At 41.0% G+C, this 23,403-nt stretch overlaps 1 protein-coding gene across 1 annotated transcript in view; it reads right to left on the bottom strand.

The window, feature by feature from the left end:
• LOC132427734 (inactive polypeptide N-acetylgalactosaminyltransferase-like protein 5) overlaps window positions 1-23,403 on the bottom strand; it is a 61,590-nt gene that overhangs the window by 1,785 nt on the left and 36,402 nt on the right. The window contains exon 2 of the mRNA XM_060015379.2: window positions 1,220-2,059. Within this exon, the coding sequence (XP_059871362.2) occupies window positions 1,220-2,059 (840 nt within the window). The remainder of the gene's footprint in view (window positions 1-1,219; window positions 2,060-23,403) is intronic.

The raw sequence follows: 23,403 nt of genomic DNA, 5'->3' as shown, positions 1-23,403 counted from the left end.
GTGCCATTGGACTAGGAAATAAACTTTATTAACGCAATCTTTAGTTCTGCAAAATCTTGATTAAGTTTCAGTAGATATGCCTGGAGATTTCAGCCCTCGTTAAGTGGCAAGAGATTAGAAATCAGAAGTCACTTTAAACCTGAGTGCAAAAAAGGGATTTTAAAGCTGGAAAATGTTTCATGCCAGAAGATAAAAGAGGGCCCTTAAATTTTTAAAAATAGTACAGATTTTAGCTGAAGTAAGTTGTAACAGTTGAGAGTTTGGGCCTCATTAAAAGAGGTTGTATTTTTATTTATTTATTTTTTTTTTCATGGGATATTCATGTCTTTTTATTACTTGATATTGCCAAACTGTTTTCCAAAGTGAGTTTGTAACAATTAACACTCCCACCCACAGTGTCTGAGACTTCCTGTGCTTGCCAACACGTGGTCCTTTCAGACTTTGAAAATGTTTTGCCAATCTCGGTGGCTATGTAGAAATATCTCATTGAGGTTTTAATTCATATTGCCCTGATCACTCAAGAAATTCAGTATTATTACTTTTATAATTTAAAATAATAAAGAAATATTAGATCAAGAACAGGACATATAATATCACAGAGAGATTCTTACATATTTCTACCCATGTATGTGAAATGAGGTCTTGTTGTTACTGTCCCTATTTGTTTGAACTTTCAAATTGAAATGAAGCTGCATCTATATGTTCTCTCTATGTGCATTCTAAAGGTCCCGGCAAGGGGCTTCAACCATGGGGAGATGCACAAATGAAGGGGCCTGGCTTTGATGTAAAAATCTTTGACTGTTAGAGAAAAAAGGTAGCAGAGGATCTTGTGTGGTCCCCAGAACAGCTGCAGTCACATCACTTGGAAGCCCGGTAGTGGAGGAAGAGAATCCAAAAATTTGCCCATGGGAATGGGGGCAGAGAGAGGTGTTTGCCACAGACAGGCAATCTTTGTGGGAGGAAGATAGATCTAGGGGGGAAAAAAAAGACTTCTTGTGTTGGTTGATTTATTTCTGAGAAACTTGAGTTTCCCTAGAGATTAAAAAAAGAGTAAGGTGCAAGTGTAGCAGCTTAGAATGAACAGATTGAGAATAGGGTCTGAAAATGGGTGGGTGAACAGCTGAAGGTTGCCCTAATTTAAGGAAAAGTACAAAAATTGGTATCTGGAGAGCAGCAGAAGGCTTCTTTAGAGCCAGTCCCTCTCTGGACTCTCACTCACCTATCCAAACCAGGGACGTATCCTTCACCGTGTATTCATCTAGCCAAATGTGCACCAGTCTGAGATTGTTATATACCAAGGCTTTTACAATTCCAGTGTGGTTTGCAAAGTGTTGCTTATCAATATGTCCTACTCGAGAGCAGGGGAGTGTAAAGAGTTGGCCTCCATACATCCAGGTCCTTAATGAAAGTTCCAAATGTTCTCCTCCCCAGAGATTTATGCCCTTGTACTTTCCGACTGCATTAAAATAATGCCTATTTATAGCACAACTTCCTCCAGTCATTGCAGGTGACCAGATAGGTCTAGTGGGTCCTTCTGGTCCATCCATCTCATAAGAGAAATCACGATCCCGTTTAAATTGCAGATACCAGTTGAAAGCTCCCCTGACAACAGGAGAGGACTGGTATTCCAGGGTCACATAATCACTGGCATCTATCAGAGGACACACCCCCATTTGGGGGTCCTTAGCAATGGCATTCAGCACGGGCTCCAGCCATACTTTAGTCACCTTGCAGTGGCTATCCAGGAGCATCAGAACGTCCCCTGAAGCACGCGATGCTCCAATCAGCCTTGCTCGAATCAGTCCCTCTCTCTTTTTGTTTCTTATTAATTTAATCTTTCCCCGAAAATTTTCCACATGGTAGTCTAGTTTCTCTTTCAAATCATCAAATTCCCTCATGTCATCTACCAAAATAATTTCTTCAAGGATATACTGTGGAGTGACAGTCATGACACTGGACACTGTCCAAAACAAGACATTAAATTCTTCATTGTGGAAACAAATGACAATCCTGGAACTAGGTAGGTTGGATGGGTACTCCTTTTTTTTTCCCCAAACATCTTTATTGGAGTATAATTGCTTTACAGTGGTGTGTTAGTTTCTGCTTTATAACAAAGTGAGTCAGCTATACATATATATATCTATATATCCCCATGTCTCCTCCCTCTCTCGTCTCCCTCCCACCCTCTCTATCCCACCCCTCCAGGTGGGCACAAAGCACAGAGCTGATCTCCTTGTGCTATGCGGCTGCTTCCCACTAGCTATCTGTTGTACAGTTGGTAGTGTATATATGTACATACCACTCTCTCACTTTGTCCCAGCTCACCCTTCCCCCACCCCGTATCCTCAGGTCCATTCTCTAGTAGGTCTGCGTCTTTATTCCCATTCTGCCCCTAGGTTCTTCATGCCTATTTTTTTTTTCCTTTTAGATTCCATATATATGTGTTAGCATACGGTACTTCTTTTTCTCTTTCTGACTTACGGCACTCTGTATGACAGACTCTAGGTCCATCCACCTCACTGCAAATAACTCAATTTCGTTTTTTTTATGGCTGAGTAATATTCCATTGTATATATGTGCCACATCTTCTTTATCCATTCATCTGTCGATGGACACTTAGGTTGCTTCCATGTTCTGGCTATTCTAAATAGAGCTGCAGTGAATATTCTGGTACATAACTCTTTTTGAATTATGCTTTCCTCTGGGTACATGCCCAGTACTGGGATTGCTGGGTCATATGGAAGTTTTATTTTTAGTTGTTTAAGGAACCTCCATACTGTTCTCCATAGTGGCTGTATCACTTTACATTCCCACCAACAGTGCAAGAGGGTTCGCTTTTCTCCACACCCTCTCCAGCATTTGTTGTTTGTAGATTTTTTGATGATGGCCATTCTGACTGGTGTGAGGTGATACCGCATTGTAGTTTTGTTTTTCATTTCTCTAATGATTAATGATGTTGCGCATTCTTTCATGTGTTTGTTGGCAATCTGTATATCTTCTTTGGAGAAATGTCTATTTAGGTCTTCTGCCCATTGTTGGATTGGGTTGTTTGTTTTTTTGATATGGAGCTGCATGAGCTGCTTGTAAATTTTGGAGATTAATCCTTTGTCAGTTGCTTCATTGCAAATATTTTCTCCCATTCTGAGGGTTGTCTTTTCATCTTGTTTATGGTTTCCTTTGCTGTGCAAAAGCTTTTAAGTTTCATTAGGTCCCATTTGTTTTTTTTGTTTGTTTGTTTTTATTTCCATTTCTCTAGGAAGTGGATCAAAAAGGATCTTGCTGTGATTTATGTCAGAGAGTGTTCGGCCTATGTTTTCCTCTAAGAGTTTTATAGTGTCTGGCCTTACAATTAGGTCTTTAATACATTTTGAGTTTATTTTCGTGTATGGTGTTAGGGAGTGTTCTAATTTCATTCTTTTACATGTAGCTGTCCCGTTTTCCCAGCACCACTTATTGAACAGGCTGTCTTTTCTCCATTATATATTCTTGCCTCCTTTATCAAAAATAACGTGACCATATGTGTGTGGGCCTATCTCTGGGCTTTTTATCCTGTTCCATTGATCTATATTTCTGTTTTTGTGCCAGTACCATACTGTCTTGATTACTGTAGCTTTGTAGTATAGTCTGAAGTAAGGGAACCCGATTCTTCCAGCTCTGTTTTTCGTTCTCAGGATTGCTTTGGCTATTCGGGGTCTTCTGTGTTTCCATAAAAATTGTGAAAATTTTGTTCTAGTTCTGTGAAAAATGCCAGTGGTAGTTTGGTAGGGATTGCACTGAATCTATAGATTGTTCAGGGTAGTATAGTCATTTTCACAATGTTGATTATTCCAATCCAAGAACATGGTATATCTCTCCATCTGTTTGTATCATCTTTAATTTCCTTCATCAGTGTCTTATAGTTTTCTGCATACAGGTCTTTTGTCCCCTTAGGTAGGTTTATTCCTAGGTATTTTATTCTTTTTTTGCAATGGTAAATGAGAGTGTTTCCTTAATTTCACTTTCAGTTTTTTCATCATTAGTGTATAGGAATGCAAGAGATTTCTTGAGTAATAAGGGCAGTATGAATTAAAACCTCAATGATCTTAGAGGAAATGGTTTCAATCTTTCACCATTGAGAACGATGTTGGCTGTGGATTTGTCATATATGGCCTTTATTAAGTTCCCTCTATGCCTACTTTCTGGAGGATTTTTATCATAAATGGGTGTTGCATTTTGTTGAAAGGTTGTTCTGCATCTATTGAGAGGATCGTATGGTTTTTCTCCTTTAATTTGTTAATATGGTTTATCACGTTGATTGATTTGTGTATACTGAAGAGTCCTTGCATTCCTGGGATAAACCCCACTTCATCATGGTGTATGATCCTTTCAGTGGGCTGCTGAATTCCTCTTGCTAATACTTTGTTGAGGATTTTTGCATCTATGTTCATCAGTGATATCCACCTGTAGTTTTCCTTCTTTGTGACATCTCTGTCTGGTTTTGGTATCAGGGTGATGGCGGCCTCATAGAATGAGCTTGGGAGTGTTCCTCCCTCTGCTATATTTTGGAAGAGTTTGAGAAGGATAGTTTTGAACTCTTTTCTAAATGTTTGATAGAATTCACCTGTGAAGCCATCCTGTCCTGGGCTTTTGTTTGTTGGGACATTTTTAATCACAGTTTCAATTTCAGTGCTTGTGATTGGTCTGTTTATATTTTCTATTTCTTCCTGGTTCAGTCTTGGAAGGTTGTGCTTTTCAAAGAATTTGTCCATTTCTTCCAGGCTGTCCGTTTTATTGACATAGAGTTGCTTGTAGTAATCTCTCATGATGCTTTGTATTTCTGCAGTGTCAGTTGTTACTTCTCCTTTTTCATTTCTAATTCTATTGATCTGAGTTTCCCCCTTTTTTTCTTGATGAGTCTGGCTATGGTTTATCATTTTTGTTGTTGTTGTCCCTGGATCACGGGACCCTGGCAGTGGTGGGATGCATAGGGTCCTGGGAGAGGAAGTGTGGATAGTGACCTGTGCTTGCACACAGGATTCCTAGTGGCTGCACAGCAGCCTTAGCATTTCATGCCCATCTCTGGTGTCTGCATGGATAGCCGCAGCTCACGCCCGTCTCTGGAGCTTGTATAGGTGGTGCCGTGAATCCCATCTCCTCATGCACCCCAAAACAATGGTCTCTTGCCTCTTAGGCAGGTCCAGACTTTTCCCCAGGCTCCTTTCCAGCTAGCTGTGGCACACTAGCCCCCTTCAGGCTGTGTTCACGCCGCCAACCCCAGTCCTCTCCCTGCGCTCTGACCGAAGCCCGAGCCTCAGCTCCCAGCCCCGCCCACCCCGGCGGGGGAGCAGACAAGCCTCTCGGGCTGGTGAGTGCCGGTCGGCACCGATCCTCTGTGCGGGAATCTCTCCGCTTTGCCCCCCGCACCCCTGTTGCTGGGCTCTCCCCCGCGGCGCCGAAGCTTTCCCCCTCCGCCACCCGCAGTCTCCGCCTGCGAAGGGGCTTCCAGTGTGTGTAATCCTTTCCTCCTTCACAGCTCCCTCCCACTGGTGCAGGTACCGTCCCTATTCTTTTGTCTCTGTTTATTCTTTTTTCTTTTGCCCTCCCCAGGTACGTGGGGAGTTTCTTGCCTTTTGGGAGGTCTCAGGTCTTCTGCCAGCGTCCAGTAGGTGTTCTGTAGGAGCTGTTCCACATGTAGATGTATTTCTGATGTATTTGTGGGGAAGAAGGTGATCTCTGCGTCTTACTCTTCCGCCATCTTGAAGGTCCTCCTCTAATTTTCTTAATACTTCTGTTTTTATCAACTGTTACATGATCGAGGGCATTGTCTTACCCCTTAAACTTATTGTTTCCAATGGTCTAAAGGTAGACCCCACTGAATGACAGGGTGCTGGACAAGCCAAGCCTGGAAGTCAGAGGGGGGACTTTCAAATTATGCTCAGAAGAGAACCCAGGAGATGGTTGCCAGCACGTGGAACCCGCTGAAAGCTGCCAGAATGGAGGAGGTGTTTCCTTTTACACAGAGTTTACTTTTTTTTAAGGAAAATAGATAGGTAAATATTTTAAAGCGTATGTAGTTAAATGAAATAATAGAAGCATGTATAAACTGGAGAGGTGAATCACTCAATTTGGGTGGGGTAAAATGGGCCTGTTTAGGTGAAAAGAATCAGGAGAGGCAATTTCTATAGCCATCTTTGTGTATTTTTATTATTCAAGTTGGATTGTAAATGGTGCATATCAATCCAACAGCCAGTTAAGGAAAAGCAGCATTCCAAGATGAAGGAAGTGTGTTATTCGTGTGAACAAGGTGATATTAGCGTCGTATAATGTTGCCTAGATACAAAGCATCAAGCGGTGAGTGAATGAAATGTATCTGGAGGCAAAAGCCAGGGTCGTGTCACAGGGCGCTCATGACATGGTCTCCACTAAGGAGCTTGGTTCCATCCTGTGAACACAAAGAGGTCAGGAAGAGGCTAAAGAAAAGGTACAAATGGGTCAGCATTGCATTCTGGAAAGTGAACTGTCATAAACGTACGGATTATGGATCAAAGGAGGAAGAAATCACAGGCAAGGGAAACACTTGGCATGTTTTTGAAATTAGCTGGGCAAAACGTGAGGGAGTGGGTGGGGGAGAAAGCACGTGTACAAAAGGGAAAGCATAAGTTTAAAACTGTTTAGAAGGTGAAGTCTGTGTGTTTTGATGATTTATTGCATGTAGGTAAGAGGGAAGGATGGGGTAATCGAAGAGGATACATTGTTCCCTGGAAGGATGGATATTACGTTGAAGAAGCAGGTGTGATTGTAGACTTTAGGGGGAGAGAGAATAAAATTGGCTTGGAACATGGTCAGTGTCTAGGAGACACCTACCTAGGTGAAAGTATCTACTAAGAAAAAAACCTATATATATATGTATATATATATGTGTATATATATATATATATATACACACACACACACACACACACACATATATATATATATATATATATATATATATATATATTCCATTCTCTAGAATTGGTACAGAGAACTTTTGTTCTTCAGTCATACACATACCAAGTTACTTTTAGGACACAGATACCTGGAATTTTGAGGATATGTCCATGTTCATTTAAGATAAAATTGGTTTCAGAATATTCTAAGTCAGTTTTTCTTCAAACATTTTAAACATTAGTCACATTAATTGTTATCTGGCTACTCTATGAAGAAATTAAAATGCATATAAATGTTTGAACTGTAAAAGTGTAATTGAATACTGAGTACCTTCTGTCTGGCAAATAGCTTTAATGAGAAACTTAAAAATATTCCTTAATAGAAAAAGATCTGTAAATGCATGAATAATTTTTCTGTGCTTTCTTATAAGATGTTTTTCAGTTTATATGCTCATTAGACAGTTCTGGATAAAGTTCACTTAGGATGACCGAAAAACCCTTGTTGTAAATACAAAGTTTGGGATTCAAAAGCTGTAACTTCTTGTTTTTAGTATGTGTTTTATTATTTTATTATATCTATTTATAATTAAGGACAGTTTTATCCAGTATTTTATTTGGGTTGGTAGAAGGCCAGGATAAATAATCCTAGGTTGGTTTTCAGTATAGTTTTTGGATCTCCCCTAATGGAGAAGTTACTAGTTATCCACCTGTGCTATACTCAGGGCCCATGTCTTAAAATGTAATTTTCTCTGCAGATTAGTGTCAAAGACAATACTCAGGCAGGGTCTTTTATAATCCCCACTTTTGTGTGCCATGCTTGGCTAACATGATTACACAATTGTCTGCCACCACAGTCTTAAGATGTGTGTACAAGTAAATGGTGTGAGATAAGTTAATTTGATATTTAAAATAAATAAAAAGCCTACCTTTTTAGTTTGCCCTCAAAGTTCAAAGACTAGGAATTTTTTAGTTTCAAAGACTAGGAATCATTTTAATTCATGTAGCTGCTATATTTTATTTAGTCAGTTGAAATAATTAAATATATAAGGTATATAGATCATTCCATTTTGTCATTATGAGTTGAGGGAAGGGGGGAAAAAAACCCCATGAGTCCTTTCTGTATAATTGAATAACTTTTAATCATTGTGAGTCCTAAATCCAGACCTGTTGATTTGGGAGGGCCAACCCTTCCACTTCACAGCTCTGTGACTATTTAACTTACTGAGCCTCAGCTTCTTATCTGTAACTTGAGGATAATACCATCTACTCACAGGCTTTCTTTGTGATTAATAGGGCAACATATTCAAAATACTTTCTACAGTTCCTTTCTTGATAAGTAAACTTTAAAGTTAAGAATGCATTAACTATTGTTTCCTTTTTTTTGCCCTCTTACTAAAATCTATTTGGTCCTTCTAGCTCATATGTCCTCTCTTACTCCAGGTTATTCAGTCAATCATGGAGGTTTCTTCCCACGTGGGTTTTCCTGCAGTTAGGCTATATAACCACCAGGTGGTGATGTCAATCCCTTCTCTTCAACCACCTCAAGCTTTTCTTTTTTTGTTTTAATAACAGAATGGTGAGGAGTTTGTACCATCTCCTTACTTCATTTAAAAATACAACCTCAGGGAGACCTTCAAGATGACGGAGGAGTAAGATGTGGAGATCACCTTGTTCCCCAGAAATACATCTACATGTGGAACAACTACTACAGAACACCTACTGAACAGTGGCAGAAAACCTCAGACTTCCCAAAAGGCAAGAAACACCCCACATACCTGGGGAGGGCAAAAGAAAAAAGAAAAAACAGAGGCAAAAGAATAGGGATGGGACCTGCACTAGTGGGAGGGAACTCTGAAGGAGGAAAAGTTTCTACACACTAGGAAGCCCCTTCACTGGTGGAGACGGGGGGTGGTGGGGGGGAAGCTTTGGAGCCGTGGAGGAGAGCGCAGCAACAGGGGCAAACAGAGCAAAGCAGAGAGATTCTCACACAGAGGATCAGTGCCGACCAGCACTCACCAGCCTGAGAGGCTTGTCTGCTCACCCGCCGGGGTGGGTGTGGGCTCGGAGCTGAGGCTCGGGCTTCAGAGGTCAGATCCCAGGGAGAGGACTGGGGTTGACTGCATGAACACAGCCTGAAGGGGGCTAGTGCACCACAGCTAGCTTGGAGGGAGTCTGGGAAAAAGTCTGAACCTGCCTAAGAGGCAAGAAACCATTGTTTCAGGGTGTGGAAGGAGAGGGGATCCAGAGCACCACCTAAACAAGTTCCAGAGATGGGCGCCAGTGGCGGCTATCAGTGCGGACCCCAGAGACAGGCATGAGACGCTAAGGCTGCTGCTGCAGCCACCAAGAAGCCTGTGTGTGAGCACAGGTCACTCTCCACACCTCCCCTCCCGGGAGCCTGTGCAGCCCACCACTGCCAGGGTCCCATGATCCAGGGACAGCTTCCCTGAGAAAACACATGATATGCCTCAGGCTGTTGTAGCATCACGCTGGCCTCTTTCACCACAGGCTCACCCCGCATTCCATACCCCTCCCTCCCCTCGGTCTGAGTGAGCCAGAGCCCCCTAATCAGCCACTGCTTTAACTCCCTCCTGTCTGGGCAAAGAACAGATGCCGGAGGGCAACCTACATGGAGAGGCGGGGCCAACTCCAAAGCTGAACCCCAGGAGCTTTGCGAACAAGGAGGAGAAAGGGAAATTTCTCTGTGCAGCCTAAGGAGCAGTGGATTAAATGTCCACAGTCAACTTGATGTCCCCTGCATCTGTGGAATACCTGAATAGACAACGAATCAGCCCAAATTGAGGCAGTGGACTTGGGGAGCAACTGTAGACTTGGGGTTTGCTTTCTGTGTCTAGTTTGTTTCTGGTTTTATGTTTATCCTAGTTTAGTATTTAGAGTTTATTAGCATTGGTAGATTTGTTTATTGGTTTGATTTCTCTCTTTTTATATATATATATATGTTTTTCATTTTTCTCTTTTGGTGTTTATGTGTTTGCTGCATTGTGTGATTGTGTCTGTATAGTTTTGCTTTTACAATTTCTCCTAGGGTTCTGTCTGTCCACTTTTTTTTTGTAGTATAGTTGTTAGTGCTTGTTATCATTGCTGGATTTGTGTTTTGGTTTGTTGCTCTCTTCCTTCTTTCGTTTTTTTAATTACTTTTTTATTTTTAATATTTTTTATTTTAATAACTTTTTATTTTATTTTATTTTATTTAGTTATTCCTTTTTTTTCTTTCCCTTTTCTTCTGAGCTGTGTGTCTGACAGGGTCTTGGTGCACTGGCCAGGTGTCAGGCCTGAGCCGCTGAGGTGGGATAGCCAAGTTCTGGACATTGCTCCATCAGAGACCTCCCAGCCCCATGTAATATCATATGGAGAAAGCTCTACCAGAGATATCCATCTCAACACTAAGACCCACCTCTACTCAACAACCAGCAAGCTACAGTGCTGGACACCCTATGCCAAACAACTAGCAAGACAGGAACACAACACCACCCATTAGCAGAGAGGCTGCCTAAAATCGTAATAAGATCACAGACATCCCAAAACACACTACCAGATATGGACCTGCCCATCAGAAAGACAAGATCCAGCTTCATCCACCAGAACACAGGCACTAGTTCCCTCCCTGAGGAAGCCTACACAACCCACTGAACCAACTTTAGCCACTGGGGGCAGACACCAAAAACTACGGGAACAATGAGCCTGCAGCCTGTGAAAAGGAGACCCCAAACACAGTAAGTTAAGCAAAATGAGAAGACAGAGAAACACACGGCAGATGAAGGAACAAGGTAAAAACTCACCAGACCAAACAAATGAAGAGGAAATAGGCAGTCTACCCGAAAAAGTATTCAGAGTAATGATAGTGAAGATGATCCAAAATCTTGGAAATAGAATGGAGAAAATACAAGAAACGTTTAACAAGGACCTAGAAGAACTAAAGAGGAAACAAACAATGATGAAAAACACAATAAATGAAATTAAAAATTCTCTAGAAAGAATCAGTAGCAGAATAACTGAGGCAGAAGAATGGATAAGTGACCTGGAAGATAAAATAGTGGAAATAACTACCACAGAGCAGAATAAAGAAAAAAGAATGAAAAGAATTGAGGACAGTCTCAGAGACCTCTGGGACAACACTAAACACTCCAACATTTGAATTTTAGGGGTCCTAAAAGAAAAAGAGGGAAGAAGGGTCTGAGAAAATATTTGAAGAGATTATAGTTGAAAACTTCTCTAATATGGGAAAGGAAATAGTCCAGGAATCACAGAGAGTCCCATACAGGAGAAATCCGAGGTGAAACACATCAAGACCCATATTAATCAAACTATCAAAAATTAAATACAAAGAGAAAATATTAAAAGCAGCAAGGAAAAAGCAACAAATAACATACAAGAGAATCCCCAAAGGTTAACAGCTGATCTTTCGGCAGAAACTCTGCAAGCCAGAAGGGACTGGCAGGAAATATTGAAAGTGTTGAAGGAGAAAAACCTACAACCAAGATTTCACTATGCAGCAAGGGTCTCATTGAGATTCGACAGAGAAATTAAAACCTTTACAGCCAAGCAAAAGTTGAGAGAATTCAGCATCTCCAAACCAGCACTACAACAAATGCTAAAGGAACTTCTCTATGCAGGAAATCAAGAGAAGAAGAACTACAACAACAAACCCAAAACAATTAAGAAAATAGTAATAGGAACATACATACCTATAACTACCTTAAATGTAAACGGATTAAATGATCCAACCAGAAGACACAGACTGGCTGAATGGGTTCACAAACAAGACCCATATATATGCTGTCTACAAGAGACCCACTTCAGACCCAGGGACACATAACAGACTGAAAGTGAGGGGATGGAAAAAGATATTCCATGCAAATGGAAATCAAAAGAAAGCTGGAGTAGCAATTCTCATATCAGACAAAATAGACTTTAAAGACTATTGCAAGATACAAAGAAGGACACTACATAATGATCAAGGGATCAATCCAAGAAGAAGATATAACAATTGTAAATATTTATGCACCCGAAATAGGAGCACCTCAATACATAAGGCACATGCTAACAGCCATAAAAGGGGAAATTGAGGGCTTCCCTAGTGGCGCAGTGGTTGAGAGTCCACCTGCCGATGCAGGGGACACGGGTTCGTGCCCCGGTCAGGGAAGATCCCATATGCAGCGGAGCAGCTGGGCTCGTGAGCCATGGCCGCTGAGCCTGCGCATCCGGAGCCTGTGCTCCGCAATGGGAGAGGCCACAACAGTGAGAGGCCCATGTACTGCAAAAAAAAAAAAAAAAAAAAAAGGTGGGGGGAAATTGACATTAACACAAAATAGTAGGGGACATTAACACCCCACTTAACCAAAGGACAGATCAACCAAAATGAAAATAAATACAAGCTTTAAATGACACATTAATCTACATGGACTTAATTGATATTTATAGGACATTCCATCCAAAAACAACAGAATACATATGATAATCTCAATAGATGCAGAAAAAGCTTTCAACAGAATTCACCACCTGTTTATGATAAAGACCCTGCAGAAGGTAGGCATAGAGGTAACTTTCCTCAACATAATAAAGGCCATATATGAGAAACCCACAGCCAACATTATTCTCAATGGTGAAACACTGAAACCATTTCTACTAAGATCAGGAACAAGACAAGGTTGCCCACTCTCACCACTGTTATTCAACATAGTTTTGGAACTTCTAGCGACAGCAATCATAGGAGAAAAGAAATAAAAGTTATCCAAATCAGAAAAGAGGAAGTAAAACTGTCACTGTTTGCAGATGACATGATACAGTACATAGATAATCCTAAAGATGCTACCAGAAAACTACTAGAGCTAATCAATAAATTTGGTAAAGTAGCAGGATACAAAATTAATGCACAGAAATCTCTTGCATTCCTATACACTAATGATGAAAAATCTGAAAGAGAAATTAAGGAAACACTCCCATTTACCATTGCAACAAAAAGAATAAAATATCTAGGAATAAACCTACCTAAGGAGACAAAAGACCTGTATGCAGAAAAGTATAAGACACTGATGAAAGAAATTAAAGATGATACAAACAGATGGAGAGATATACCATGTTCTTGGATTGGAAGAATCAACACTGTGAAAATGACTGTACTACCTAAAGCAATCTGCAGATTCAATGCAATCCCTGTCAAACTACCAATTCATTTTTCACAGAACTAGAACAAAAAATTTCACAATTTGTATGAAAACACAAAAGACCTGGAATAGCCAAAGCAATCTTGAGAAATAAAAACAGAGCTGGAGGAATCAGGCTTCTGGACTTCAGACTATACTACAAAGCTTCAGTAATCAAGACAGTATGGTACTGCCACAAAAACAGAAATGTAGATCAATGGTACAGAATAGAAAGCCCAGAGATAAACCCACGTACATATGATCACCTTATCTTTGATAAAGGAGGCAAGAATGTACAATGGAGAATAGACAGCCTCTTCAATAAGTGGTGCTGGGAAAACAAGACAGCTACATATAAAAGAATGAAATTAGAACACTCCCAAATACCATACATAAAAATAAACTCACAATGGATTAAAGACCTAAATGTAAGGCCAGAGACTATGAAACTCTTAGAGGAAAACACAGGCCGAACACTCTCTGACATAAATGACAACAAGGTCCTTTTTGACCCACCTCCAAGAGAAATGGAAATAAAAACAAAAATAAATAAATGGGACCTAATGAAACTGAAAAGCTTTTGCACAGCAAAGGAAACCATAAACAAGATGAAAAGACAACCCTCAGAATGGGAGAAAATATTTACAGATGAAGCAACTGACAAAGGATTAAACTCCAAAATTTACAAGCATCTCATGCAGCTGAATATCAAAAAAAAAAACAACCCAATCCAAAAATGGGCAGAAGACCTAAATAGACATTTCTTCAAAGAAGATATACAGATTGCCAACAAACCTATGAAAGGATGCTCAACATCACTAATCATTAGAGAAATGCAAATCAAAACTACAATGCGGTATCACCTCACACCAGTCAGACTGGCCATCATCAAAAAATCTACAAACAACAAATGCTGGAGAGGGTGTGGAGAAAAGGGAACCCTCTTGCCCTGTTGGTGGGAATATAAATTGATACAGCCACTATGGAGAACAGTATGGAGGTTCCTTAAAAAACTAAAAATAGAACTACCATACAACCCAGCAATCCCACTACTGGGCATATACCCTGAGAAAACCATAATTCAAAAAGAGTCATGTACCACAATGTTCACTGCACCTCTATTTACAATAGCCAGGAGATGGAAGCAACCTGACTGTCCATCGACAGATGAATGAATAAAGAAGATGTGGCAGATATACACAATGGAATATACCTTCCAAAAATACTTTGGTAGCTGGAGAGGAGGTGGAGGATGGAAGTGCCTAACACAAAGCCCCTGTTCTTAGCAACTAGGCAACACGCCTCTACCAGCTTTCATGATGAAACAAGGAAGAGGCTAGCCCAAAATATGATGCCTACGTGGACAGGTGTCCCCTCCATGTCCATCTGCCCGTTTGACAGTTCTGATGTCATTTCATTCATTTCTATATTCATTCAGCTAACGTTCTATCAGCAGGGGATACAGCAGTCAAGAAAAAAAGTCTTTTTGCAGAGTCTACATTATAGAGGAAAAGACAGGAAAAAATAGGGAAACAAGTAAATGTGTCCTAAGACAAGAGGTGGTATGTGCTACAGAGAATGTAATGGGAAAAAAAGTGGTGGTGAGAGGTGCTATTTGATACTCTTTGGTTAGGGAAACTTTTTTTAGTAATGAGGGAGTGAGTCACACATATCTATGGAGAAAGAGCTCTCTAGGTAGAGAGGGGACAGTACAGACATGCAACACCTTGAGGAAAGAGTGTTCCGGAAACAACAGGGAGGCTGGTTTGGCTGGAGCAGAGGTAGGAGTGGTGGACAAGGGGGCCAAAGATAGCAGAGGGAATCGGGACTTGAGGACTTCGTAGGCCCAAGTATGGGCTGAGGTTTTCCTTGTGTGTGGGATGGGAAGCTGAGAGTTTTTTGAACAGAAGAGTGGAGACCAGGCTGACTTATCTTAGAGAAAGATCTTTCTGGATTGTGAATTAATCTGGAGAGTGGATTGAGTTTGCTAAGACTGGACATTAGGGCAGCTCATGCAATAGACTAGGTAAGACATCACTTCATCAAGTGGGTTCGTCATAGGTGGTTTGACTAACGTGCCAGGAGTTCATTTGGTAAAAAGTGTGAGGGCTCTGAGTGTGTTTTGAAGGTTCAGATGACAGGACTAGGTTTGGGATGTAAGAGAAAAAGAGAGAGATAAAGAGAAAAAGAGACGGATTAAGGAAAAGCATCAAGTTGTTGCCATGCGTAACTGAACAGCGTTTACCGAGATGTGGAGCCTTGTGCGTTGGGGGTGGAGAGAGCTGGTCTATTTTAGACACGTTAAATTCGACGTCTGCATCCCCTAGATCTGAGGTCTGCAAACTCCTGTCCACCAGGCAGATCTGCTTCACTTATTGTCTTTGTAGACCCACAAACTAAGGATGGTTTTCACATTTTTAAATAGTTGAAAAGTAACTATTAATAAATACTATTTTGTAAAATGTGAAGTTTACATGAAATTCACATTTCGCTGCCCGTAAATAAAGTTGGTAACATAGTCACACTTACTTGTCTATGGCTGTCCGCCTGCTACACCAGCAGAGTGGAGTAGTTGCAAGAAAGACCACACAGCCCGCAAAGCTGAAAATATTTATCATCTGGTCTTTTACAGAAAAAGCTGCCCACCCATGACCCTGATGGTCCACTCCTACGACATCCTAGCTTGAACTGTGGGAAAGTTGAGCAGCAGCTTCTATTTCATCCCCCATCAAGAAAGTCATGATTGTTGCTCACTTCTTTAAAGACCTTAGTCATGAAAAGACTGAGCCTACCTGTGAGTTTTAATGGGAACATCAGTGCCTTCAACAAAAGTAGATTACTTATGGTGAATATAAACTTCTCTTAGGACAAGGAAATAATTCATATAAGGATCTTCTGAATTCTCTAACCTGCATTATGTAATGTCTGGCTTATTTGGCCCAGAGAACAGCTGTCCTGGCCAGGAAGGACCACTTTTTCACATAGTGTCTGACACAACTGCTGTGCTGTCCCTCTCTTGAAATGATGTTGCAGCACCAGAAGTGGATTTTCTACCCTTTGGGGATTTGCTAAGCCCAAGGGAGAAATTCTTTTTTATTGAATAGTAGTTTTTCCTCCCTCTAACTCCTAACTAGGGTAAATGAACCGAACCCCATTTATTTTTAGAAACCAATGCCAATAATATTGGTATTATTAAAAAAATAAAAAAGAGACTTCCATTGCCCCAAACTAAGTATAGTTGATAATTTGGAAGACTTCAAATGGTCTTTATTTTCTAAGAGCTGAGTGTTCAAGGACACAGGAATATGCTGCAAAGTCTAATTTCCTCTGAATTTATTCCATATTATTTTAAGGTATTCACTAATTTCACATATACAGAACTGCTTTATATATATGTGTGTGTGTGTGTGTCTGTGTGTATACACACACAGACACACACATACACACACATGAAAAACTGAAAATATATTCAATATGTGAAAAGACATTTTCTTTAAAACCTTTTATATCTAGTGGAGCTATTTTTCCCCTTTCTATAAAAAAGAGACATAGAGAAGGAGAAATGATCAAATCCCCAGCAGCATGGTAATACCTGCTGGGCTGCTCTGACAGTGGCAAGACTCCTGTAAAGCCTCCTTAGTGTGTGAGATCTAGCCTTCATAAAAATGAGTCAGGGCTTGCTCTATGACCGGTAAAGCCTTCCATTTCGTGAGTTATTTTTAACTTTAAAAAATATCAATTTCTGTGAATTTTGTGCTACTGAACCTGCTTCCTAGTACTTAATCGTGTAAGATCTTTTGAAAGGATATAATATACTCTTTGCCCTTTGAATATTTGATATGCTATATGAAAAATACAGAACATGCATCAGCAAATCTTTTGATCCCGTTTTCACCTTGGCAGTGTTACATGAGATTGGACAAAATTAACTGCGTATATGCATGCCAGTGGCTATAAGCTGTGAAGTACGAGGAAGGGACCTTGAAATCTCAATGATTTAGAGTGTAGGGTGATTTTGTCCTCATCATTATACATAAAGTATTGCTCACATCATTACTATCACCATCCTCATCAGAAACATCAGCGTTACTCTAGTATTCGTTAATCCACCACATGGACCTGAAACTTCGTTAGTTATCGTACAGATGAATACTTTCATCTTTCCTTATTTTAATGATTTTTTGGCTTTTAATTTTGATACAAGCAAAATACTATTCACATTTTATTGCTGATAATCCCACCAGTAACATCTGATAATTAGGTGGAGTTATGTCAGAAAAGCCAAGGGTTCCATTAGCTCAATAGAGTGACCCATAAAAAGGCAATAAATTTTAGAGCCTGTCTGTACGGATGATTGGATTGTTAATTTTACAGGTCACTTGCTAGAGCGTGAATAGTATGTAACTGGTCTGTTCTACAGAGATAGATGATTATGAGAGTGGAAAAAAAACCCTATCACATCAACTGTGATAAATTCATATGATCACCTGCTCCATGAGCCTTAGTTTTCTGTATTTTCCTAGCATTTCAGAAACTTTTTTTTTTTTTTTGCGGTACGCGGGCCTCTCACTGTCGTGGCCTCTCCCGTTGCGGAGCACAGGCTCCGGATGCGCAGGCTCAGTGGCCATGGCTCACGGGCCCAGCCGCTCCGCGGCATGCGGGATCCTCCCGGACCGGGGCACGAACCTGCGTCCCCTGCATCGGCAGGCGGGACTCCCAACCACTGTGCCACCAGGGAAGCCCTTCAGAAACTTTTGATCAATTATTTGACCTGTAATGAAATTTTCAAAATGCAGCAGAGATTCCAGTTTATCAGTAATTTTCAAATTTATTTATCATGAACCTGGGAAGAGATTTTTCAGAAGTCAGGATGGAGCACGGTAGAGTCTTTTATGATAAAATGGTTCAAATAGTTGAAGCAGAGTTTCCTGCTGTGTGAGGGCTGGGCTTTCAGTTCATCTTGCTGTGGCTGGTTGCTGGTTATCTATTTGCATCTGCTGATGGTCCAGGAGCTTCTTCAGAAAAATCGCATGTTCCATTCACAGCTGTAGTTTACATAGGACAGGTTTACAGAGAAGGAGGGCGGAGGTCATCATGGTCAAAGAAGCAAGGAGACCCAGCATAAGGGACTGGCTGTAGCAAAGAGGAGAAGGAAGTCAATGCCATAAACTAGGTGTACCCATAAGACAGTCATTTTAGGAGAATGCTGTTTACAGCACTCGAGGAAATATGAATTGGCGTGGGGAGGGTGTAGTGTGGATGTGTGGCCCAAGAAAGTTTGGAATAATTCCAAGACATAAAACATCAGGCGCTGTTGCATCTCAGGGCTCAGGCTACCCTACTGTGCACACATGGAGAGAGAGCTTTCTCCTCTCTTGGCCGAGCTGTCCTGTCACTGTGCATTTTGTAAGCTTCACTGGTTGGGGGATTGTCAGTTTCGGGCCTCAGGGAGATCTGTGGTCTGAGGGGACCCTGGAACAAAGAAGCCTGGGACGTGATGGGGGCAGGTGAGACACCCTCTAGGGCTGTTTAGAGATGAGGAAAACTTTGTGTCCTGCTTGAGCAAATGGGAGACAGAGAGCTGAGAATCCAGGTATTTGCTTTATGGTGATCTAATTTCTTACCTGAATACTGGGGAGCCTGTTTGGTGGCAAACCCAAGACTGCCAGAGTCGATGACCCATTCCCTAAATCTTAGCTAGAGAGGCTTTGGCACAAATCTTGTCATTGATGTTCATAAAGATGAAGTCATATCGTTTCAAACTGATCCATCTGTAAAATTGCTTAATCTTTACAATTTAGTAGGAAAATTTATAACAGCTGGAATATTAGAATGTTTTCCTCTTTTATTTTTTAAAATTTATTTTTATTTATCTTTGGCTGCGTTGGGTCTTTGTTGCCATGCGTGGGCTTTTCTCTAGTTGCGGCGAGCGGGGGCTACTCTTCCTTGCGGTGCACGGGCTTCTCATTGTGGTGGCTTCTCTCGTTGCGGAGCACGGGTCTAGGCGCATGGGCTTCAGTAGTTGTGGCACGCAGGCTCCAGTAGCTGTGGTGCACGGGCTCAGTAGTTGTGGCTCACGGGCTGTAGAGCACAGGCTCAGTAGTTATGGCACATGAGCTTAGTTTCTCTGCGGCATGTGGGATCTTCCCGGACCAGGGGTCAAACCCATGCCCCCTGCATTGGCAGGTGGATTCTTAACCACTGCACCACCAGGGAAGCCCTCCTCTTTTATTGGTAACTGAATTTAAAAGGAAACTTCCTTTTTCTTAATTTTATTTATTTATTTAAATAGAATTTTTTAAAAATTAAAGTATAGTTGATTTACAGTGTGCTAACTTCTGCTGTACAGCAAAGTGATTCAGTTATACATATATATATATATTCTTTTCCATTATTGGTTTATCACATGATATTGAATATAGTTCCCTGTGCTCTACAGTAGGACCTTGTTGTTTATCCATCCTGTATATACTAGTTTGCATCTGCTAATCCCACACTCCCAGTCCATCCCTCCCCCACCCCCTCGGCAACCACAAGTCTATTATTCTCTTTATCTGTGAGTCTGTTTCTGTTTCGTAGATAGGTTCATTTGTGTCATAGTTTAGATTTCACATATAAGTAATATCATATGGTGTTTGCCTTTCTCTGTCTGACTGACTTAATACGATAATCTCCAGGTCCATCCATGTTGCTGCAAATGGCATTTATAAAAGGCAACTTTCTGAATGAAATATGAAGGAACCTAAAAGATTATTCTTACTGTTTAATTTCAAATGTTCTCTAAGAATCATTCACAAAGTCTCAGTTTTTAAAAATTGGGACATATGTCAGATGAATTATTATGCATTTGAAAAAGCAAGTGAAAGATGGGGAAGAGGAATTTCAGTTGGAAAGTTATTTGTTGACTTGCTTCTATTCAGTAATTTTCTGGTCTTGATTATAAATGCCAGGCTTTTTTCCCTGAACCTCCTACATTATTCCAAAAGTTTTTTGTTAATTAATGTCAAATTCTTTGTTAACAGGAATAGAGCTAAACATGTTTCTTTTAACTAAAAAATGACAGATTGCAATTATAATGTACAGTTTCAGACTTTATTTATCATTTTATATACCAAGCTTTAATAATTTTTAATTCTCTGTTTATATATGTATATGTGTATTTGTATATATATACATACATATACACATATATTAACAATTTATTGGGATGAATTAATCTTTTTCTGAAACTATTGAAAAGTTTCTAGTTGATAATAAACATTAAAAATAAAACAAAAAACTGCATACAACAGAAATGAAAAGAGCAACGTCAGAAAATATAATTGCCTTATCTATAGGGATTTAATAAGATTATGTTGAATATATCCTGAAAAATAACTAAGAAAGGAACTGAAGAATGATAAGCAAGAAAAAAAATTAGTAAGATAACCAACCTTTTGAAAATCATATTGTAAAATGCATCTACTTTAAATACAATTTTTTTTTAAAAAAGTCAAAGCAACAATGTTTCCTTTTTATTAGGCAGGAAAGGAAAATCAGAAAGATGATAACATATTTGATGCATTAAAACATCTGCCTATAAGACAGATTTTAACAATGAGAGGCATTGTTAGAAAAATGTGATAGAAAAACAAGTGAGAAAATCTTTAAGTGGACAAACTAGGTACAAATCTGAGACTTCTGTTGGGATTTCATCATTGCCTTCCAGCTTTGAAAATTGAGTCCTAGAAGAGCACAGTATACTGGGACACAGTTCAGTCAGTGAGGGGTCAGTGGTTTACCTGCGTGTCAGTCACTTTCAGGGAAGTATGGGTTTCAGGGTCTCCCTCAACTTTGGTCCATGATCACTATGTTTAGAGAATCAGTAGTCCTGACTGAGTAACCTAATGAGGCCGCAGCATCCACCTACTGAAATGCGCTGGCTCACACTGGCCAGCCTTTCATCTGCAGTCTTCTCTGGGTACAGACATTTGCTTTCATTTTCCTGTGTTTTATTTCCTATGAAACATTTGATAGTGCTAGTAAATCTGCTTTAATTAAGTATCATCCATGATCCCAAATAAATGATGTGGTTTACAGTATTAAAGAGGCACCTTTTCTAGCCCTTCAGTGATATGATGCTAAGAACAGTAATAGGGCTTCCCTGGTGGCGCAGTGGTTGAGAGTCTGCCTGCCGATGCAGGGGATACGGGTTCGTGCCCCGGTCCCGGGGGATCCCACATGCCGCGGAGCGGCTGGGCCCGTGAGCCATGGCCGCTGAGCCTGCGCGTCCGGAGCCTGTGCTCCGCAACGGGAGAGGCCACAACAGTGAGAGGCCCGCGTACCACAAAAAAAAAAAAAAAAAAAGAACAGTAATAGCAGCAGTTACCGTGGGCCTGGTGTCTGTGACGGGAACTTGACAATCACTCATGTATCATGTCCTCGTGGAACCTAGAGACAGAGGAGATAGGGACTTGCCTGATATCGCATGGCCAGTGAACAACGGAGACAGGCTTTGCTCCACAGCAGCATGGGTCCAAAGTCTATGCCTCGGTCCCTCCATTTGATCATCTCTCATATCTATGTCCACCTGGGCAGTGACCTGTGAACACATGGCAGGAACGCAAAAACAGCTGTCCATTTCATGCATATAAATATTTCATGTATTATTTGTTAGATCACTTAAGAAAAAAAGCAAAATGTCCTACCGCCAGGGAACTATACATTCTGCCCATAACCCGCAGCCATCTAGTAATAAACATATGCTCCTTCATTTTTTACTTTCTTTCAGTCTTTTCTCTTTTTCCAATTGATTTTAGAGAAGGGACTATGTGTGATATTGAGTATTCCAACTAGCTTGTAGTCCGGCTTTGTGAACACCTCGCAGCTCCATGAACACTGCACTGCTGATGTCTTGGTGACTGGACCCTAAATCTTTAGAAAACCCGTCTTGCCTGTTTAAGTGCAGGTGCCCCACGCGTAATAAATACATCTTTGTGACAACCGTGTTTTCCATAGATCCTGGCTCTTAGGGACATTTCAGATAATTCTGCCTTGCACTTTATTTCCCAGTATGTTACTTCATGGGGCCGTTGTTCTGTGTCTTGTTTATGGCACTCATTCACTGTCAGCCAGTGGGCCTCGGTGCGGATCTAAGCACTTCCTCAGAGATGACTGTGCTGGTCCTTTAGGGTTGGTTTGTTTCTAGCTATTCGTCAGAAGGGCCCCTCCCATTTGCTGCCACCATTTTCACCCTCATCTGCCGTGGCCACACCCCATTCCTCCCAGGATGCTCAGTGCTGCCTTTTGCCCGTGGCTGTTCCTTGGTTTATCATTTCGCCATCAGGGATGCTCTCATTCTCTGACCCCTCATGAGGCCGCCTCCGAGTACACATCCCCTCTCAGTCTGTTCACTCTGAGCCGCTTTCGTGCCTCCCACTTCAAAGAGGTATCTTGTCAAGTCCCCTTGCTCTGAGGTTTCCTTGGTGTTTTCTTCTTTCCGAACCTCCCCTTTCTCTAAGGGCATCTCCTCTCCACATCTCTTCACTTGCTCCTTCCCTACTTACAGGTAGGACTGACAGACTTCCGGGGAAAAAATGAAAATAATAAAGACAAGTGATTGAAGTTTTCATTTTTTATTAAAAAAATAGGTACAAGCACATTTTTCAGCCTAAGCTCCAAGCAGTTAGCAAATAGAAGAAAATTGAGCCAAGTGTAAAGAACTCTTACAAGCAGCCAAGCTTCATTAACTTTTTTTTTTTTTTTTTTTTTTGCGGTACGCGGGCCTCTCTCACTGTTGTGACCTCTCCCGTTGCGGAGCACAGGCTCCGGACGCGCAGGCTCAGCGGCCATGGCTCACGGGCCCAGCCGCTCCGCGGCATGTGGGATCTTCCCGGACCGGGGCACGAACCCGTGTCCCCTGCATCGGCAGGCAGACTCTCAACCACTGCGCCACCAGGGAAGCCTTTCATTAACTTTTGAAAGGAAAGATTCACGGTTTCGTATTTGGGTTTCGATTTCTAGTAAAGAAGTGAATTAGCATTCCTTTAGCCAACTTTCCAATTTTCTATGGGATTCAGTGTAGTCTAACATTGTATTTATAACACTGCATGAAAATTCAGGGTAAATTATGTGACTTTAAAACTGTCAAAAACTACTGCTGTCTGTCTCCTCGTGTCTCTAAAGGAATGATTTGGCAAGGCTGGAAGGTAAACTAGAAGGGCTAAAATTCAGGATAACGAATATTTCTTTCACAGTGATGAAACATAATCACACTACATTTTAGTGTTTCAGAAAGGGGGAGGAGTTTGAAGAGGATGAAAACCATGTCCACAGGACTTTGCTTGATAGCA

Source organism: Delphinus delphis, chromosome 6 (assembly GCF_949987515.2).
Source record: "Delphinus delphis chromosome 6, mDelDel1.2, whole genome shotgun sequence".
Lineage (NCBI taxonomy): Eukaryota > Metazoa > Chordata > Mammalia > Artiodactyla > Delphinidae > Delphinus > Delphinus delphis.
The sequence above is the reverse complement of the archived record's forward strand: the minus strand, read 5'-3'. Positions and strand labels throughout refer to the sequence as shown.